This window comes from Chionomys nivalis, chromosome 8, assembly GCF_950005125.1.
Source record: "Chionomys nivalis chromosome 8, mChiNiv1.1, whole genome shotgun sequence".
Taxonomy (NCBI): Eukaryota; Metazoa; Chordata; class Mammalia; order Rodentia; family Cricetidae; genus Chionomys; species Chionomys nivalis.
Genome location: NC_080093.1, coordinates 20,539,958 through 20,562,357, shown reverse-complemented (window position 1 = coordinate 20,562,357; position 22,400 = coordinate 20,539,958). Strand labels below are relative to the sequence as shown.

The following is a 22,400-nucleotide window of genomic DNA, read 5'->3' as shown; positions in this document are numbered from 1 at the left end:
TGAAGATCAGATGCCTGGTTCCTGCTGTGTTCCTCTCTGAAATCATCCTCAAAGCTTGTATTTAACACTTTCCTGGAATGCATACAGCGTCCTTCCACATTCTTACAGCTTCTGTTCTCTAATTTCCCACGGACATCATCTAGTCTCCATTTTACAGTCTCTGAAGTCATCGTCAAAGATATTTGCCATTTCGTATTCTCCATAGCACTGTTACTGTCCCTTGTACTCACCTGTAGCTAAACCTGTAATTAACATGGCTTCCACATAAAGTGTATAGGGTCCAACTATATAATGTTTGTATTTCCTGTATGTCATTGACAATACATATTAAATTTGTATTTCTGATTTCCACAGACTTTCCATCAGTTTTAATAAGAGATGTAAGAAAAAGGAGTTCCCAAAGGTCCTGCTGGACTATATAACAAGAAATTTTCAGAATGTAAAGTAGGAATACTGTTGAGATGGCTCAGACAGCAATGTTCTTGTCATACAGGGCTCAAGTACATATGTTTATATTCAAAACAAAACCTAAAGGTCAGACCTGGTGGTGATTACTATTTATACCACAGTAGGAGACTGAGTCTAAAGCATCCCTGGATTGAACCAACACATCCAGTATAATTGCCAAGCCTTGAGTCTCACTGGGATACCCTGTAACAACACCAAAGACTGAACTCAGACCTCCACATGATCACGCAGGTGCACACACTTACACACACAACACACAAAGAGGCAAATACTCACTATTGCACAAGCAATCTGTTATCATGTACACACACAGGCCTATACTCTTCCCTGGAACTCACATATGCAAAAGAAATTATTGAAAAGGATGGGGTGAGAAAGCTCTTTAGCTGGGGATCCCCTTGCATTTTAAATGGAAGCACTTGCATTTTAAAGAGATAAACAATGAACAGGAGCAGCAGCAAGCTGTAGAGAATGAGGTATAATATACAGGGAGAGTACGGTCATTTCATGCTTTGCTTGTAAACAAAATGCAAACATTTTAAATATGCTTTTGATTTGTTTCTTCATGTTTAATCCTGGGCTGTTTCAATTCCACTGCTTATCATATCTCTAAGCTCCCGTCTTCTCTACAGCAAGAATAACAATCAGAAGAAGCATCATTTTTATTATGTTAGTTGCTATATTCTCTCCCCGCAGCACTGGAAGTTATTAAATGAGATGTAACAATCACAACCTAGAGTGAGCAAACTCCTAAACTACCCAGCATATGAAAGAAATCCACTAAGACTTTCTATCTAAGTGTTTGAGGAGGAAAGACCCTTATACATTCTCTTGATGGATACATTTTTATTTTCTTATGTTGAATTTTTCAATTCTTCTTTGTTCTTCACAGATATATTTACCCAACAGAATCTATCAAGTAATCCAGGAGCAACATTTAAATGTCACATTTCAATTCTTAAGTAAATGATATAAACAGAGTAATTTCAATAACTCACACGAAATAAAGATAAATAACTTGTCTCATAGCAAAGAAGGAACTTTTTTTTTTCTCAGTCACCTCCATAATTGGTGAGCTGTACCTTACAGATGCCAAGAAAGGAGCAGTCATTTTGTTATCTATCTAGAGATTTAGTCTTATAAAGCATGAGGCTATAAACTCTTTAAAATCATTTGTTTCTGTCTGTTACTTTACAGGATGTTTTCCCCTCATAGTGATCCTCTTGGTGGGCTGATAACTTAAATATCAATTTCTATCTGCTGTTATTTTGTTATGTCTCATGGCAAATGACATCACTCATAAGCTTTCCAATGAATTCCAAGAAAGATTCTTTGTCGGTTCCTCTTAGCCACTATAGCAGGGGTGATTGCAGACATATGTCTACACACACCTCAGTGTCAGTGCAGAAGCAAAGGTTTGTGCAACCTATACAATCTATGCACAGATAAAAATGTTTTAAAATAAGGATTTCTGTAAAACTGAATCAAGATACTTATACTTTGTTCAATTGGGCTTTTCTATTAAATGATACGACAATAAATATTTCAAGATACTTAAAGCAACAATCTTTTATGTAGTTTTATTTTAAGAAAATGTGTAATAAATTGGGACAAGAGAGACAAATAAGGAGATAAAGGGGGTTACTGCTTTTGAAAGGGGCTGCAGCATGGTTTTCAGTCCTCACATATGGAGGCTCACAACTGCCTACAACAACATTGACACACCTCTAACATTATTCTAGGACTTATTCAGATGCCTGCTCAAAACTGTATATACAAACACAGGCACAAAAAATTTTAATTACATCTACAAAAACATATAAAGTTACTTATAAATATACATACATGTACCAGTATACAGACTGTGGCAATTGTATTTATTATTAGGAATATGTATATAAATACATTACAATATGCATAAGAAATTTTTATCTATAGGTTATCCTATCAATTATAGAGTCGATGAATGCCACAAAATCACCCCGTGCAATAGACATAAGCAAGATATTTATTGGGAAAATGGTATGAAAATGAATGACTCAGAACAGGTAATAAAATCTAGGATAGAAAGAGGGAGAGACAGAGAGAGGCAGAGAAAGAGAGAGATGGAGAGAGAGCAGGTTGTGATAGCACATGCTTTAGAGGGTGATACATACAATACTGGTGATAGTGGAATCTTGTAAATTTGGCTTATATTTATTTTGGGTCTCATTGGCCTTTAGTTATTTTGTGTACCATTGGACTTTGGTAATGACATGTCATATTGGTCTTTAGTACTGACAATGTTTGGAGGTCTTGTGAGTGATGGGGGAGCACATGGTTCTGGAATGTGGGTTGAAAAACATTCATTTCTATTTTATTATAAAAGGTAAGTAAATATGAAGGGGTGATTGGTCAGGTAGGATTGGGGACACCTTGCTCTTTAGACTGTTTCCTATTATCTGGGGGCATCAATATCTTTGGGGATCCAAGAAAGCTGAAATGCTCACCAAGGCCAGAAGGAGCAGGTTGTTTCTCTCACTGCCCAGGTTCTGTGGGACCATCTGTGCCTGGGAAAGAGCAGGCAGCATTTGAGATGTTTGTAGCCTTTATGAATGAATTTAAAATATGCTCGAACAGATACCAGATACATAGGAGTGATGGAATGTGAAGTTAAGGAGTTTAGGGGAATTTATCTTTTTTATTTATTTATTTTTTATTTTATTTTATTTATTTATTTTATTTTATTTTTTTTTTTTGGTTTTTTCGAGACAGGGTTTCTCTGTAGCTTTGGTGTCTGTCCCGGAACTAGTTCTTGTAGACCAGGCTGGCCTCGAACTCCCAGAGATCCGCCTGCCTCTGCCTCCCGAGTGCTGGGATTAAAGGCGTGTGCCACCACCGCCCGGTTTAGGGGAATATTTTTATCTTAGATGTGCATTTGAAACTTCTAGGCTCAGGGTTTTGTTACTTGGGGAAGGGCAATTCCATAACCAGAGGAAGGAGGAGGAGATTCCATCAACAGGCACAGACAAGAGGGGTGGAAAGTTAGTCTGCTGGTTGACAGGAATATTTATCTGGAGTCCATTTGACCTGTGAGAGGTGGATTAAAGTTGATTTCCTGAAGGTTGCAAGAATTTTTTTCTCTTCTCTAAGATTTATTTTTTATTACTTTAGAAATAATACCAATCAAAATTCCCACTTCCTCTCTTCCTTGCACTTTTCTTCCGCTTCCCAAAACACCCTCCCCTCCACCCCCTTCTAGTCCTAAGAGAGCACAAGGCACCCTGCCCTGTGGATGGGAACAAAGACAGAGACCCACATCAGAGCACTGGACTGAGCTCCCAAGGTCCAGATGAAAAGCAGAAGGAGGGAGACTATGAGCAAGGAACTCAGGACCGTGAGGGAGCTCAGCAACTCCAGCTGGACTGGGAATTAATGAGCATGGGATCAAACCGGACCCTCTGATTGTGGATGACAGTTGGGGCAGATGAAGGGGCCAATGATAATGGCACTGGGACTTGTCTCTATTGAATGTACTGGCTTTTGGGGATCCTATTCTCTTTGGATGCAAACCTTCCTAAGCCTGGGTGTAGGTTGGGGAGGGCCTTGGACTTCCCACAGGGCAGGGTGCCTTGCTCTCTTTTAAGAATTTTTTTTAAGTTTACAAAAAGAGATAAAAATTTTAGACATATTATCACTACCACTATGTGTAATCTGTACTGAATACACATTATAAAAACGGCTATATATTCATGCTTTTGGCTCATTCTGAAGGTTTTTGGTGGGAAAAAAATGATTGTGAGTTAAAAGCATTAGCACTCATTCCAGAGGGATAGAGATATAGATGGGACAGAGATGCTTTAAGAACCATGAGAAGCACTTTCAAGTCTAATCTTAGTAAACGATTGAAGGAAATTTAAAATCCTGAGATTGAGACTATGATAATAGTCTCAACAGAACGAGATTAATATCTTACCGAAATTGCATTGGTTAATGTTAAAACTCAGAAATTTTGAATTTACCTCTACAGAGAAACCAAATGGTAGAGAAACCATAATGGTAGAGGCTAACACTGACCCAGCACCCTAAGACAAAGATTAATAAAATGTGAGTGCATCTAGCAACCTGAAGAAAACAACCTCCAAAGTTCATTGTATATTCTCCTGCTTCAGGAGCTATCAGTCACAGATTACTTATCTGTCCCTCTAGTGTGTTCTTATCTCCTCCAGGGGAAAAGTCCATGCTGACACTGGTGATGCTGAATACAATGATGATAATATTCTAGGCCTATAGCCTAAGTTGGATGCCACAGTGTTACAGAGAAACATTGGTTGTCTGTCCAGGTGGCTTGCTCTTTCTGTTATTTCTTACAAATTTTTTTGGAAGTCACTTGCTTGGACTTCCTGTGTCTTCAGGTAATATTATTTTTCTTCTCAGAGCTTTGTTGGGTTGAAGACTAGATAGTTATAGTTACAATTCTCTTGTACCTTAGCTAAAGGCATATTAGGTACAAGACTTGGACTCTTCAGGATAGGACAGCTATTGGAGTGTTACCTATAGTGTGGATATTTAGAATGTGTTTCTTGCTTGATGTGACTAGCAGCTGCATTTTCTCAACTATCAGTTGCATTTGCACATATGTCTTCTGCTCAGTTTTGCAGCACCAGCCCCACTTCTGACTTAATGAGACATGGAGAAATCTAATCCTCAAAATCCATGGGTAAAACAGAGGAAATATCTGGAGCCATAAGACAATCATCTTAAATTCTCAGTTCTAGATATGAGCGGAGAGACACTGGCAGTCCTTCTGTTACACTATTGCCAACTGAAAAAAAAAACAATAGCAACAACAGAAAATAATGGCCTGGATTATACACCATTAAGTTCCACAGTGGTAAAATCCATATAGCATTCTTTAAGCTACAATTTAATAGGATACATTCACCCTGCAGACTTGTGAAATAAATTGGTTAGAAGAGACCTTGCTCATATAACTTTTTCAAAAACTGTTACTTTGATGCACTATAGTAAAGACATTATGATAATTGGACCATATAAGTATGAAGACGCAACCATTTTGAACTCATTGCAAACATATATCTGCATCAGAGGATGGGAAATAAATACAATCAAAAATTAAAAGCCCTTTACCTTAGTGAAATTCTTAAGAATCCTGTGGTGTGGATCATGTAGAGATATTCATTCCAAGGTAAAGGACAATATATTGCACCTGCCTAGCCCTTCCCACAAACACAAAAGTAATACAATATTTATTTAGTTTTTTGGATTCTGGAGACAGCACATTCTTTATTTGGGTATGTGACTCTGACTCCTACACCAGGTGTCTTCAAAAGCTACTATCTTCATATGTGGCCTGGTACGGGAGAATGCTCTTCAACAGGTAAAAGTTCCTATACAGGCTACTCCACCACTCGGACCATATGATCTAGAAGAACAGATGGTACTAGAGGTCTCAGTAGAAGGTAGGAATACTCTTTGGAGCCTTTGGCAGGCCCCTGTAAGAGAATCACAGAAGAAGACTTTGGGTTTTGGGAGCAAGTATCTACACTTGTCTGTAGACAAATATCCTTTCTTTGAAAGGCAGCTCTTGGTCGCTATTGGGCTTTTTTTAAGCTGAACTTTTGACAAGGGGATACCACGTTACTCTGCAACCTGAGCTGCCCAACATCAGCTAGGTATTATTTGAATCACCATGTCAAAAAGTGGGTTATTCACAACAACCATATGTATCAAATGGAAGTTGTCTATGTATGATGCAGTCATACAACAACAAGCAAGTTACATGAAGTTGTTCAAATGCCTATTGTCTCTACTCCAATTGCAATGACATCTCCTACTAGCTTTGAACATATAGCCTCATGGGGGTTTTCTTATGTTTATCTGACTGAGGAAGAGAAGACTATGGCTAGATTAACTACACATCCTGCACGTTATGCAGTTACAACCCGGATGTGGGCAGGTGCTGTATTCCAACCCCTTTCTGCTTCAACCATGAAAGATATTGGCAAGGAAAATTCTTCTCAATTTCAAGAATATTGGACTCTACACATGCTTATACATTCTTTTTGAAAAAGAAATGGCAAGATGTGGGATTGTTCATTGATTCTTGATTTGTTAGATGGTCAGGGTCTTGAACAGAGCACGATTATAAAATTGTTGAGAAAGATTTTTGTGGATAGTTATCTTCAAATTGGTGAGGTATATGAAAATAAATTGTTCCTCATGTAAATGCTCATGAGCTTGGGACTTTGACTGAGGAAGCACTTAATAACATAGTAGATAAAAGGACACATTCTGTGGATTGTCAGCCTTCCCTTAACCTTTCATTACCCTGACAAATTGGCCCATAAAATAGTAACAACGGCTGTTGAGATGGGATTTGTGAATGGCTTACACAACATTAACATCCACTACCAAGGCTGACCAGTCAACACCTATTGCTGAGTGCCAGATATTCACACAACAGACAAATACCAGAGTCCCAGATATGGCCCCATATCTGGGCTGACCAGCCAGTGACTTTGTAGCAGATTTATAATGTTGGACCTCTTCCTTTGTGTAAAAGACAATGTGTTAACTATATACAAGTGGATACATATTTTGGTTATGTAATGGAGGTTCCTCTCCTGCACAAAAACCACCATCTTGGACTTATAGAATAGCTTATACACTTCCATATTATTCTGTACAGTTTTGCTTCTCACTAATGAACTCATGTGGCAACTAGAGAAGAGTGATTGCAAGCCCCATATCATGGTATGTATTTTCTAATCATGTCCTTACATCCTGGAGCATCTGGCTCTAATCATATCCTTACACCTGGAGCAAATGGGATAACCCTAAGAAAACAGTTACAATGTCAATTAGGTGTCATCAGGATAGAGGACTTGGATAGGGTTCTCAGAGGGCAGTATGTACTTTGAATCAGCATCTAATACCTGGTATAGTTTCTCTCATAACCAAGATCCATTAGTTCATGAATCAAAGTCTGAAAAAAATTATACACATTATAACCACTATTCACACACTAGAAACACTTTTGTTTCCTTTCCATTCACATTAACTTCTTCTGAACTAGAACTTTTACATATAGTTGTGAGAGCAATACTGTCAGAAGACATAATAAACATTTCATTGAACTGTTTGCCATGGCCACTTTTAGGTTTTTGGTTCCCTTTAATTAAGACTAAGAAATAAATAACAGTGTTAGGAGGGGTGGTTGATATAGATTACAATGGGGAAATTGAATTGCTGCACCACAATGGAGATAGGAAGATATGTCTGGAGTGAAGGAAATCACTTCAAGCATCCCTTGCTTATAGCAAGTACTGTGATTAAAAGTAAAGGAAAACTACAACAGCCTAAAAATGGAAGAATGACGTAGATCAGTGAGGAATGAAGGTGTGAGTCTCTCAGCCATGCAAAGACCCAAGGCTACCTGTGGTGCTTTTTGAGTTTGGAGCAAACCCAAAATGCATAGGAGATGAATTTAGTTATGAATATCAGATAAGGCCACATGAACAGTTACAGAAGTGAGAATTATAGTTGACATGAGTGTTTTTATAAGAATATAATGATTCAGATATTTGTGTTTTCTTTCAGTTTATTCATCATACTATATAACAATAGATAACTAAAGAAATATCTTGATGGGGGAGCATTTTGGGTTTAGGGAGAAACTGGTACCAGATAAGCCAGAAATACACAAAGATAAAGCGAACTAACACTCATAGGAATAGTAGAGAGAGTACCTGAACTCGCAATACATTGTAATCAGATTAGTGACTACAATAATTGTCACCAGAGACACTCTATCCAGAAACTGATGAAAACAGATGCGAGATCCACACCTTAGCACTGAGTGAGCTTTGGGGATCTTCCTGCTTTATGTTTAGAAACTACTTATGAGTGAGTACATGTGATAATTGTCTTTCTTAGTTTGGGTTACCACACTCAAAATAATGTTTACTAGCTCCATTCATTTGTCTGCAAAATTCAAGATGTTGTTGTATTTTTCTGCTGTGTAGTACAACATTGTGTAAATGTACCACATTTTCCTTATCCATTCTTCAGTAGAAGGGCGTATAGGTTGTTTTCAAATTCTGGCTACGACAGACAAGGCTGCTATGAACATAGTTTAACATATGTCCTTGTGGCATGATTGAACATCCTTTGGATATATACCCAAAAGTGGTATTACTGGGTCTTGAGGAAGGTTGTTTCCTAATTTTCTGAGAAATTGCCACACTGACATCCGAAGGGGATGTACCAGCTTGTGCTCGCACCAGCAATACAGGAGTGTTCCCTTTATCCCACAACCTCTCCAGCGTAAGTTGTCATTAAGTCTATATGTTATGTTATTCTAGAGTAGAGTATTTGCTAATAATATAGGGGGATATTTGGAAGCAGAAACTGACTTACAGAAAGAGTGATGAAGAACTAGACAATGTAGAGGAAGAAACTGTCAAAGTACATGATAGACTTGAATGAAAATATCATTTTGAATCCTATTAGTTTGTGAAATGAACAGATGCTAATTATATATCCATTAACTATTTTAAAGAATCATAAAACAAACATACATTAGAAACTCTAAAATGGCAAAATTATACTATAATTTCAGAATAAAATACTTTCTAAAAATTAACTATTTTCAAATAAAGACAGACCTTCACAATATCAAATTCATTGTTCATATTTATCACCAATATTTGGTCATAACTCTGTAAAATTAGGTCAAAATCACTAAGAGACACGCTATAAAAAACAAGGTTAAATAACTGTTCATTTTTATTTTTTGTTTTCACAGGGACAAAGTCTAGTTGGAAGAGAGCTTAAACAGTACCCTGTTGGTTACTCAATGATGCTCCAAAGTACAAGAGGTCAGTTCTATGGCCGTATTATGAAACCTCTGTACTACCTGACCACACTTGTGCCTGTGGGAAGGCTAACCATGGATCTGGTCATGGTCTTGGTGCTCATTCTGACATGTCTGCTTCTGTTCTCATACTGGAAACAGAGTTCTAAGAGAGGGAAGCTACCTCCTGGACCTACTCCTCTGCCAATTATTGGCAATATCCACCAGATAGATGCAAAAAAAAGGCACCAAGCTTTTTCCAAGGTAAGCATAAATTATGCTTGTCTGGCACTTTGTGAAGAGAGATATAAGTGATGCTGCTTTCAAAGAAACTCAGTACTAGAGAAAATATTTTTTAAATGGATGTAGAGTGAAAAACAGTAAAGTTGTTTTTGTCTTTTCTGAGTCTTGCCTGTAGAACTGCCGTTGGAATTAGTAATAAACAAGATTTCAAATACTGCTTTCCTAAACATTTTGTATTATTTTGACTAATGGTGAAGACTGAGGATTATAGTGATACTTTGTGATCTAACAAATAAATCTTGCCCAAAGATCAAAGTGCAGAACTAATTTCAGGTATGTGTTAATTAAATTAGAACTAATTAAATATATGTGCAGTGGTGGGACAATACTTTAATTCCAGGACTTGGAAGACAAAGGCAGACAGACCTCTGTCGGTTCAAAGCCACCCTGGGCTACACTATACTGGTCCAGTCTCAAAGAGAAACAGCCATGTGGTAGTGGCTCACACCTTTAAATTAAGTACCAGGGAGGTAGAGAAGGGAAGTGATATGGTTGGGCAGAGAGAGGACACAAGGCGGGAGGAGGCAAGAGCTCAGATGTGCTCTGAGCAGGCCTTCTGAGGATACAGTCTGAGCATTCAGTCTGAGGATTCAGTCTGGAGATGCAGTTTGAGGATTCATAAAGGCACGGTCACCCCTTTGAATCTGAGGATTCTGCAGAGGTAAAAGTCCCTCTAGTGGCTGGCTGCACTGCTTCTCTGATCTCTCAGCTTTCACCCCTTAATATCTGACTGTAGATGATTAATATTAGCATTACAATGAACATTATTTAAAGGAGTCATAATTATAGAGATACATTGTTCCTGGATTATTCATTCATGCCTTACTCTGTAGAATTAATTGGATCCTGATTAAAAGTAAAGCAATGGGCATGGGATTACACAGGAAAAGGACACCGTAAACAGTGTGGCTTAGCTTATACTGTGGTTTGCTGATCTCCTTTGATTCCATACAAAGCCTATGCCTGGGACCAAAAATACTGCATGATGAGAATATTTTTTCTACAGTGCTGTTATTGTGGTGCAGCTTCTGTGACACTTACTCTGTACTTATGTAACAATAGATGAGGACTGAATTTGAACTCTTGTGGTGACCCAAGAGTTTAGATGTTTACCCTTCTTCACAGGTTTTGTAATTTTCAACAGAAAGTATTTCACAGCTGGGTCCACAGAAGTCATGTGAATATTGATGTCTATATCTGTATGCAGTTAGCATGAGAATGATCTGCATTATCCATAAAATGGATAAGCATAGTGTGGATTTGAAGGTTCTACTCCTTTGCATTAGAACCCAGGAAATGAGTGTGGAATTTTTACTTCAGGTACTTTGTGAACAATGACAAAGTGACCTGTTGAATATCATAGTAAGGTGATTCCTTCTCTTTAGACTATAAACGGCCTGAGATATTGCCTGGCACCCAGCAGATCATCTATATGTAACAATTATCATATTGAAAGGTATATACAAACATCTAACTTAGTTTTTCTGCCTAAAAATGTTTTACCACAGTTCTGTTGCCAGTATGTAGAGGTCAACTACAGTGATAATTTTAGAATATTTGTGTTTTGTATTATCATTCCAGTTCTCCAAAATCTATGGCCCTGTGTTCACTCTGTATTTTGGCATGAAACCCACTGTGGTGTTGCATGGCTATGAGACAATAAAAGAAGCTCTCATAGGTCATGGGGAGGAGTTTAGTGGAAGAGGAAGTGTCCCAGTTTTACAGATGGCTTTAAAAGGCTTTGGTAAGTATGCATGTGCTTCTGTGTATACTGGGTAGTTATACATAGTGAGGTGGAGGGTGGAAAGCAGAGGTCATGTTGCTCTTCAGATATAAGTTTGGGACTCTATGTCTGTGACCATTCTGTTTATCTATCTCTCAGACATACTTCCTAATCTTCTATTCCAATTTCTTTAGGCATTTCTTTTACCAATGGAGATAAATGGAAAAAAACAAGGCACTTCTCACTCATAACCCTGAGAAAACTGGGCATGGGGAAAAAAAGTATTGAGAACCGTATTCAAGAGGAAGCACAGTTCCTTGTGGAGGAACTGAAGAAAACCAATGGTAGGTGCAGGTTTATAATCTGACATTTACATCTTGTCCTGTGTATATCTGCATTAGTCAATTTTCCCATTCTATTCAAAGCATTGTTTTCTAAAGAGATGTCATGGGTATGGGTCCCATGCTAATTTTCTATGGAAATATAGAGCAATACATTCCCCTCATCAAAAATACTGTTTTTCCTTTGCATATCATCTCACCACAATACAGTTTCCAATAGCAATAGTTACTAAGAAAACATAAGAACCCTAGAAAAGATTGTAATCACTTTCTTTTCATCACATTACTTTTCTTCCATTTTCCTCTTTTTTCTTGAACAGGTCTAAACTGCTTCTCTAAAGTGTCTAAGTGTCCTTCTTGTATTATGTTTACTGTTTTTGGCAACTGTGGTATGATGTAATAATTTTATTTCTCATTGAGTATAGTAGAATTCTTTTTGATAAGTGCATCTCAGCTGTTTGCATGATATCAAAATGATATTGTTATATCTTCTTGCATAACATTTAGTGGTTTGATTTCTGACCTTAATAAAACATGTTTCAACACTAATATTCAAAATAAATGTACACTTAGAAATAACTAAACTTAGTAATTTTACTTAAAAAGTTGGCACTGTTGGCTCTCTAGCATTTCCCTGTGTGTCTTCAGTCTTCCCGTCATTTTCCCCTTAAGGTGTTTGCGTTAGAAAAGTGATGGTTGTTTCTATGCCAACACTCTGGATGCTACCTCGCCTGTTGCTTGTAAAGGAAGAATCTTATTTTGTCTGTCCATCCCTAAGTGATTTGTTTTAGCATTCTTGACAAATATAATAAAAGATTGCCTGTCAGATTTTATATATGAATGGCATGCACACATACAATAACAATCTCAAAGTCTTACCTTCTAATGTTTTGCTTAAACACTTGGTATTGCTTAGAGTACTGCATTATGTTAATTGTATGGTAAAATATCAGTAAAGTAAGTTCAAGGAATTTCTTATGCTCAATAGTCAAAATTTGTTAAATTATTTGCCGTTATTTGAGTCTACATAAATTAGGGTCAACTTCAATACAAACAATATTGGTCTCTTGGTCACAGCAAATTCACCACTGAAAGGAATAAAAGGAAATAATCACTTTCTCCTATCTTTTTTATTTTTTTCTGTGTTGTGCTAAAAATAATCCATCCAAGTGACTCATATCACCCATAGTATGTTGAGTCCTCCCACATCATCAGAAATGAAGGAAGAGCATGAAAGATAAGAACTCAGTTTAGGTTGTTGGAGCATTTACTCTTCCGAGTTTTCTTCTTTTGTGCTAACTGTGGTTTGTGTCAACATGACTTAAACTAATCAACACAGAAACTGATTACTCATTTTTTTACTTGTGAAATCAATCACATGATATATGTAATACATACATTTTAATCATTTCTGTCATATGCCATCTTGATACTTACTCATGAAAGTAGCAAGGAAAATATCCACAACTGTAAGTTTTGCTCAAATGTATTGAATGCGAAGTTTGGCCATGATACATATTATTTTCTTTCCAGAAAATAGCATTGTTGAAAATCCACTGGATTCTGGATGAGATCGTGGAGACAAGTTTCTAGTGACAGATCATGAACTTTGTTTTAAGTACACTGATTTTTTTCTCCTCCATTTTCTTCCATTATTTCCACTTACCATTCAGTTTTGCTTTTATCATACTTTCACTACAGGTATTAACATGAAATAATTTTTGGTAAACAGCAAAATTCACTGTTTTAAACATGAATATGTGAAAAGGAAAGTCTTCAATAGTTTCCTCATGATTTTTGCTTTATCTGTAATGGACTTTGCAGATATAGGCTCTCATATAATTTAGTTATGTAAACAGTTCAGGTCATAGTTAAAGTTGTTGACTTTACACTTTCTTCCCATAGAACATTGACATATCCCATTTTTCAAGTTTTTTTTCCTCCTAATTCTAGGTTGTTTCTACATGATTCCTACTAGTCCAAATTACTAGCACAATAGATTGTTAATTTTTGCTTTGTTTTTGTTTCTGTTTTTTAGTTTGTTTATTGAAATAGGATTTCTCTGTGTAGAACTGAATGGCCTGGAAGTAGATCTGTAGACAAGGCTTGCCTGGAACTCAGATTCACCCATGACTTACAGAATCGTCCTCTCCAGTTTTCCAGGATTAGGCACTACTGACTCAGATGGGAGCATTGCTGAGATTGGCCTGTAGGCTTCTCACCCCTGCACACACAAGCACAAAAAAACTATCAATCCGGACAGATTTCAGGGACTCTTTTCCCTATCAATGGTGAGCCTCAAGGGCTTATATCTTTATTTCAGAAAAAAGATGTTGAGTAGTCACTGGTACCTATTCTCAGTAAACATTTCACAGAAGCAAAAAGATAAAAATTTAGTGGTAAAAATGTTTTCATATAAGAAGGAACTCTTGCAGTAAATTATGTCAGTTCTTACTATCCAGAAAAACAAACCAAAAAAAATTACAATGAAAGAAACTTTCACCTGAATATTAAAGGAACTGATATGCCCAAATACTTGTCACTGTCAATCAAACTATGTCAAAATCTTCTATTACAACAACTTTCCTCATTTGATTGCTAAGGATGAAGGATAAGACTAGAATCAAAAGAGTTATAATCAACTCAGTTATATATCAATCAGTTATAATCAACATGGATGACATTTCAAAGGCCTCCAGTAGTTCTACCTAAATATTTTGATTGTGACCTTGGAGCACAGATCCATTTTGATTTCAAGAATGACTTTTCTTTTACTTCTTGAATTGTTATCATCGGGAGCAGGTGGAAATATTAATTAAAAAAGAATAAAAAAAAAGAAGTCAGATGTAAAAAAAAAAAGAAAGAACTAACCTGGCCCATGCCAGTGTGGGAATGTTCTCGATAACAATATTAAAATATATATATATATATATATATATATATCTCAAAAGAATTTGCCAAAGTTATTTGTGTTCAAATAGAATCATTAATAAAATTTTAATGGACATGAAGGAAGTATCTTCTTGTGATAAAAGAAAGATTGTGGTGAAAATATTTAAGTGGTATATTCAAAAATTGTTAGTGTACCAAAGATCAAATGGTGTTATCTACCGAAGATGAGATGAAGACATTGATGTTGGTGCCACATAAATAGATGGACGCAACTTAGCTTAAGAATGTACTGCCAGAAAACGTTTTCTATTATCAGCCAGCAGTGCACCATGTATATACAAGAGCTGAAATGGTTTAATATCATGCTACAATTCACATGAAAATGCTATTATTGTGAATGGTCTGTGATTAAGCCCAATAAGATAGCTAGAGAGTCCTTGCATATCACTTAATAATGGAAGTTTGCTCATTTGATAAATGTTTTAGAACACTAGTATTGAATGCATCAGACCTCATTTATAGCTACCAAAATAAATAATTAATATTGGTCATTGTTCCATCTTTGGACTGTGAATAGTCTGTTAATATAATTGGCTAATTTTTAGGATGTAGGGCCATTTATTGTAAGAACCTGGAACTTGGTAGGTTTTCTGTTATACAAACTGCAGAATACAAACAAAAACTTTTTAGTGACCTTACCTATTAGGATACAGAATGCTCTTAAAGTGTCATCAGTGTCCTTCAGATGGGCAACTGCTAATTCAAGTCAGTCTAAGGGGAATAGATGATCAAATGACATCCTCATGAAAAGTAAAAATGACATGCTTATTTAATACAAAATATTCAGTCAGGGACTTATGACTTTTCAGTTGGTATATGGGCACCCCAAAGCAGGATTGTAACTGTATCCATTGCACATTAGATGATCCAGGGAAATTATAAACCAACAAGCATTTTGCATGTGTTCTGTGGTTGCTTTGTACTGTGAGTAAAGGTTTGATGTGTGGTTAAACATAAACTCTAATACTACTACTTAGGGGAATCCAGAAAAAGGAGCATTTACTCTCTAGTAGAAGTGAGTAGAGTTTTTCACATTTTAATCTCATAATAGAATTTTAGTATGTTTAGACATACTATATGTTGTGTATGATACGTTCCCCCTTTACTCCATAGAATAGCTTACAATTTAATGCCTTTTATATTTATATATAATAGTCTGTACTTCAGGTTAGGATTACAATCTTGCCAAAATAATTGTTACTGAGTACTATATACTCCATGACCTCCAACTGTCTTATTTAAAAGGAAAACCAAAATCAAAATTAAATAAGTAAATAATAATCTTTTTTCAGATAATAGCACGTGCTTAAGGTTAAACCAGTCAGTAAAATAGACATGATCTCTTCTTATTTAACTAGTGAGTTTGAAGATTAATTGAAATGTAATGTCAATATGGCTGTGTATTATTCACCAGATAAATATATAGTTGTTAAGAATATTCAATATTATATTCCATTTAAAATGTTTAAATTACATTAACTAGTTAACAAAGGCAAAATTTCTTCTTCATATATTTTAGTAACATTTGGCATTTGTTTCCAACTCTTCAGGCTCACCCTATGATCCCTCCTTCATCTCGACCTGTGTTCCCTGCAATGTCATTTGCTCCATTATTTTCCAAAATCGTTTTGATTATACTGATCAAGTTTTTGTTAGCTTGATAGAAAAACTGAATGTGAACTCTAAGATTCTGAACTCTCGCTGGGTGCAGGTAAAGCCAATATCCTTTCCTTCTGACAACATACTTATGGTCTTTCTTCCTTACAGCTCAAATTCAATATGGATCAGGAAGAAGGGAGGTGACCAGCCGACAAGGGCTAATGTATTATGGAAATAATTCTCTGGAAGGAGAACTCAACCCATAAGTGTACAAATAGCAAAAACTTAGAGGTAGATGCCAACTGACTGAAGCCTGATCGTTTCTTATTAATAAATCTTCCTGTCGGTTACGACAGAATTGTTAAAATACTGCATCTGTTTCTATAAGTGATCAGTCATTCACAGAATGTTTTACTAATCAAATACTGATCAATTTTTCATCAAGCACATTCTGAACATATTACTGGGGAGCTTTATTTCAGTATAGACAGAATATTCTCTCAAAGGAGGAAGAATACTAATGACAAAATCTGTCAGTAAACACTGGGTACGCCTATCATTTAATGGGTCAGTTGGGATTCTAGTTTACAGGGTGTCAGTTAAAAACGGAAAGATGAATGTTTTAATGCTATGTGGACCATAAATATCCTCATAGAATTTTTCTAGTCTAAACTAAAATATCTTGCTCAATGCATACAAAATGATTATTTGATCAAAGAGAAACCCCTAAATCCTATGTGGTGAAATTGATTTTACCACACACCCATTTCTTTGAGCCAAACCCAACACTAAAGAGTCATTACATTTCAGAAGATGGGTGATAGATATTGAATCTGGGGCACTAGATTTTTCCGTAAATGTCATCCCAAAAATTTGAACTTCTATTGTCACATTGAAAGTGTGTGAGTGTTTAAATCACATGTATTTCAAACTGTAGGACAGAATTTATTTGAGCCTTCAATGAGTTTACATGAACAAAATTTATGATAAAAGATAGGTGACTATGGAAATTTTACTAAGATCATTAACAAATATGGGAGAAATTTCTTCTTCAAATCTCTCTATTAGAATAATGAATGTAATTAATACTCCTTATGATGAATTTGAATCATTCTTCTGTCTAGCAATTCAAATCATTCATGTGACACATTACTAATATATCTTACTTAGGTCAATACAGTGTCTATTTTTAGTAAATTCTTGAATTTCCTTGCAGCTTTGCAATATGTTCCCTGTTCTGATTGATTATTGTCCAGGGACCCATAATACATTTTATAAAAACTTGACTTCTATTCAGAGTTTCCTTTCGGCAAAAATAAAAGAACACGAGGAATCCTTGGATGCTGCCAACCCTCGGGACTTTATTGATTATTTCCTAATTAAAGGACAGCAGGTAAAGTGTTAATATTCATTTATTCAATTATTAAATTGATAAAGCATTTTATACTTTATTGAAGTGATATTTAAAACCATGTCAGTATCATTGAAAAACAATTTAGTATTATGTGTGTGAAAGCCTGAAAAAAATGGTTAAAATTGTTAATAAGGGCCCATTGACCCTGTTCTTTTAATCAAAACAAAAAAAGAAAAACTCAAAAAAATCTAGCATGGTAGAAAGACAACACAAAAGGCAAACAATAAGAAACAAATTTCAATATAGTCATAAACCACAAATTTTCTTTCTTAACTTGAACATGAACATCATCAATGACTGTGTTTTTATCACTTGCATATCATACAGATTAAAAGAGATCTGTACACATTTGCACTGATAGACACCACATATGACTTCTAAAGGATGAATGACGTGTACCATGGGAAGGAGTAGGTGGATTAAAGAGTAAAGCTTTGAGTATAATTTCTCATGAGTTAACGAATTAATACCAGTGCGGTTAGAGATTTGGTTTGCTGTCAGGATTAACTGTTAGCAATGTATAATTTCAGAAAGAGTTTCTCCACAATTTATTTTGCACTCTTGTTAAGAAAAATACCAATGATAAATATTCTGGTGTGATGGGAGTCAGTTGTACTACCATTTTCTTGGTTTGTATATTTTATTAGTAGTTCAGTGTCTGAGGTCTTTGTTATTCAAATATTATATCAGTATTTAAAATCCAGAATTTTGAGTCCCTGAACTTTGCTACATGTTTCTGACAGACTGCTTTACCATTCTAAATCCTTCAAATTTCCATATGAATTTAAAATATGTTGTCAATATTTGTAGAGAGGCCAATGGAAATTCACAAAGAGACTGCACTTAAAATGTCAAACATTTAAAACTGAGGTAGTACTAACGTATGTTGCCAGTCACCAATTTGAAGCACTGACAACCTTCTAGTGTCAAAATGTTGCATCACTCTACAAAACACACCAAGCCATTAACAATGTCTCTCAAAAATCTATGGCATTATTAATAATTGTGAGTGTAATTTATCTCTTTATGGACTTTCTTATATCTCTCTGACAGAGTATACTGATATCTAAACCAGCTCTCACTGGAGGGCGTTTACTTTTCTCTACCCGCACGTGCATAAAATCTTGGATACTTCTTCAAGTTCAGCTTGTTTCTGTACTGTGGTCACCTGTTACTGCAACCTTCATTTACAAGCATGAGAACAATATACTCATTCACCATTCTGTGTCTTTGCATTATTTCTACCTCTGACTCTTCTGAGCTATTCATTTAGAAACATGTGTGCATGTGTTTCTTGATGGCAGGTTTTCGTTTTCTTTGTGCATATCTCCTGCACGAAGTTTCTGTTTCAACCTCATTTCATATTTACCTTTGTGAAGAACACACAAAATTTTCAACTAACAGTTTAAGATTCATAGCTTTCAGAATCTTTATTTTTTGAATTTTCTTTCATGTGTAAGGGATTTTTACCTTTTTTTCCTTGCCTACATATTATTCTGTATATCTAGATATCAAAGTATTTTGCATCTTGATGTGTGTGCCAACACCACACTGCATTCATTGCTGTAGGTTTCCATTTAGAGGGTTCAGATCTTTCTCTATAATTCCATTTAAATCTGTGGACTTGTTTTCCTATTTGATGTTTAGTACGGATAGAAGTGACTTATTTTTTTTTAATCTTTTTTTTATTAATTAATTTATTTAATTATTAAAGATTTCTGCCTCTTCCCCACCACCACCTCCCATTCCCTCCCCCTCCCCCAATCAAGTCTTCCTTCCTCCTCAGCCCAAAGAGCAAGCAGGTTTCTCTGCCCTGTGGGAGGTCCAAGGACCACCCACCTCCATCCAGGTCTATTAAGGTGAGCATCCAAACTACCTGGGCTCCCACAAAGCCATTATGTGCAATAGGATCAAGAACCCATTGCCATTGTTCTTCAGTTCTCAGTAGTCCTCATTGTCCATTATGTTCAGCGAGACCGGTTTTGTCCCATGCTTTTTCAGAACCCGGCCAGCTGGCCTTGGTGAGTTCCCGATAGAACATCCCCATTGCCTCAGTGTGTAGGTGCACCCCTCGCAGTCCTGAGTTCCTTGTAGATTACTTTGAAGAATAATAATGTTGTAGGAGGTCCTTCTGTATTTGTACTGCTTTCATTGGTTAATCAATAAAGAAACTGCTTGGAGTGATAGGGCAGAACTTAGATAGGCAGAGAAGACAGAACTGTATTCTGGGAGGTAGAAAGCAGCTGATAGAGCCGAGCTGCCACGCAGCTGCAAGGTCAGACATGCTGAATCTTTCCTGGTAAGCCACGACCTCGTGGTGACATACAGATTATTAGAAAGAAGTTCAATTAAGATGCAAGAGTTAGCCAATAAGAGGCTAGAGCTTATGGGTCAGGCAGTGTTTTAATTAATACAATTTCTGTGTGGTTTTTTTCGGGGGTTAAGCTAGCTGGGCAGCTGGGTACGGCCCACTCTCCTCTTTCTACATAATACCTCCACTTTAAAGCTTTTCCAAATTTCAGGGCTTGTGCATGAATTGGTTTTCCACTTGTTTACTTATATTCTGCTTCTTAGATCCAGAAATGGTTCTAAGGATGTCAATCTTTCATGCATGTTATACAATATTAAATCTTTTCCGACAATTTAAATGTGATTATTTATTTGATTTCATTTTCGTTTACTAATTTCTGTCGTACAGAGTCATACCTAAGTTTAATTTTTTATTTCAAATTGCACTGATGTAATTTGTTAGATTTGGTAATTTTATCTTTTTCTATTTATTTTTTATTAATTTAATATACCAACCACAGTTCCCCTGCCTTTCCATATTTCTGTTTCCCCACCACCCACTAACCCACACCCATCCACTCCTCATAAAGGGTAATATTTTGAGTATATTTTCATGCCAGATCCTGTTCTTGTCTCTGTATTTCCATATCTCTACACCTATTATACATAGATGTTAATATCCCACTCTAGTTTTTGGAAAATTTCTACCTAGATATTCTAAAGAATGTGATCTATGCTGTGTTATTCTTTTTCTATATACACTTTTTGAAGGTTGTGTCTCTTCCCATTACTCAAGTGCTCTCCTTATTTATCTTTACATATCTTCTCTAATTTATCATAGGCCTTTAGAGAGTTATCTAACTCCTCTACTCCTTTTTCTTCTTTATTTTTAACTGAACTATCTAAAGAATGTCAGTGTTATTTTTAGTATGTTATTTAAATATAATATAATTACACCACTTCTTCCTGCCCTTTCCTTCTACCAACACCTACCATGCACCAAGCTTCCCTTGATATTCATGGTTCAATGTTCTTTAATGATTATTGCTACATGTGTAAGTGCATAAGGATAAGTACATAAATTCAACAATGTGAGAACATTCAGTATTGACAATCTGTATATTTTAGGACTGACCACTTAACATTGGATAACCTTTTCTGGTGCTCAAATTTGAGAGAGACTGCATCTCTCTTTCTCCACAGTTTTTAATTGCAACTCATCATCTGTGCTTGTTGTCCCAAGTAACTCTTCTCAGCAACATCATAATTCACTTGATGTTATAACTATTTCAATTATATTCAATAGGCCTATTTTAGAGATTTCATGAGTGTAGCTTCTCTGTCATATCAAGAAAAGCCATCTTGCAGAAAAGTTCCTTACCATCTGATTATTGCTATCATTCTCCCTCATATTCTAAGATATACCCTGAGCCTCGAGTGTAATGGGTGTATCATGAATGTTATGACTGGGGCTGAACATCCCATAGACAGTTGTTCTCCACAAGCTAATAGGTGATAATTTCTTCGTCTTCTTCTGTAAAAAAATACATCACTTGTGAGATGTGAATCCTATACTACTGTGTAAATAGAGACTGTTCATTTGTTTTCTAGCTTTCCAGATACAAAAGATCACACAGAAACTATATTAATTAGAAAACAATTTGGCCTATTAGCTCCAGATATTTATTAACTAAGTTTTATGTCTTAAATTAACCTATTTCTATTAATCTGTATATTACCACAAGGCTGTTGCCTAGTGCTACGTTTCTGGTATCCTTCTCCTTCAGCAACTACATGATGTCTCCCTTGTTCTGACTATTCTCTCTCTATTTCTTTTCCAGCCTGATTATATTCTGCCAGGCTACAAGCCAAAGCAGCTTTACTCATTAACCAATAAAAGAAACACATATACAGGAGGACACCCCACATCATCTCCCATTTTCTGTCTAACTAACAAGGAAAGTTTTAATTTTAACATAGTAAAAATAAAATGTACAAAACATTTATCAATCAAGAATTATAGTTACAATATTTAGTCCATTTACATTTGGCAAATTAACAAAAATACTCTATTATCTAACCTATCTTTGTGAGTCTAAAAAGTTTTATAGCTAATTTATCCTTTATTATAACTTAGGAAAACCATAACTGTAACTATCTGTCTTCAAATTTTCAAAGACCCCAGAAAAGTATAATTTTACCTAAGTAAGCAGAAAGTGCATTGTAAGTAACTTCCAAACTTCTAGAAATGACAGAGACATCTTGCTGCCTGGACAATCACCCAGAGTTCTTCTGTAATGTTGAGGAATCCACCATCAGCTTATAGATCAATAGTATCCCACAGACTCTTCCATGAAGCAGAAAATTTGAAAAACTATTTAGTCTATATTGATACATCACCAGTCACTTTCTTTTGTGTCCATCAAAATGTCTGGCATTTTCTTTGGTGAAGCA

At 35.9% G+C, this 22,400-nt stretch overlaps 1 protein-coding gene across 4 annotated transcripts in view; it reads left to right on the top strand.

Annotated features, from left to right (window-relative positions):
• The first annotated feature begins 9,421 nt into the window (after nucleotides 1-9,421).
• The window catches only part of LOC130879169 (cytochrome P450 2C26-like), a 28,427-nt gene continuing 15,448 nt past the window's right edge, over nucleotides 9,422-22,400 (top strand). Inside the window, exons 1-5 of one of the 4 annotated variants that reach the window (XM_057777351.1) lie at nucleotides 9,422-9,589; nucleotides 11,210-11,372; nucleotides 11,546-11,695; nucleotides 16,195-16,355; nucleotides 17,460-17,636. In XM_057777351.1, coding sequence (XP_057633334.1) covers nucleotides 9,422-9,589; nucleotides 11,210-11,372; nucleotides 11,546-11,695; nucleotides 16,195-16,355; nucleotides 17,460-17,636 — 819 coding nt within the window. Of the gene's footprint in view, nucleotides 9,590-11,209; nucleotides 11,373-11,545; nucleotides 11,697-16,194; nucleotides 16,356-17,459; nucleotides 17,637-22,400 lie in introns of all 4 variants that reach the window. The other 3 variants (XM_057777352.1, XM_057777354.1, XM_057777355.1) reach the window with 3 other exon arrangements.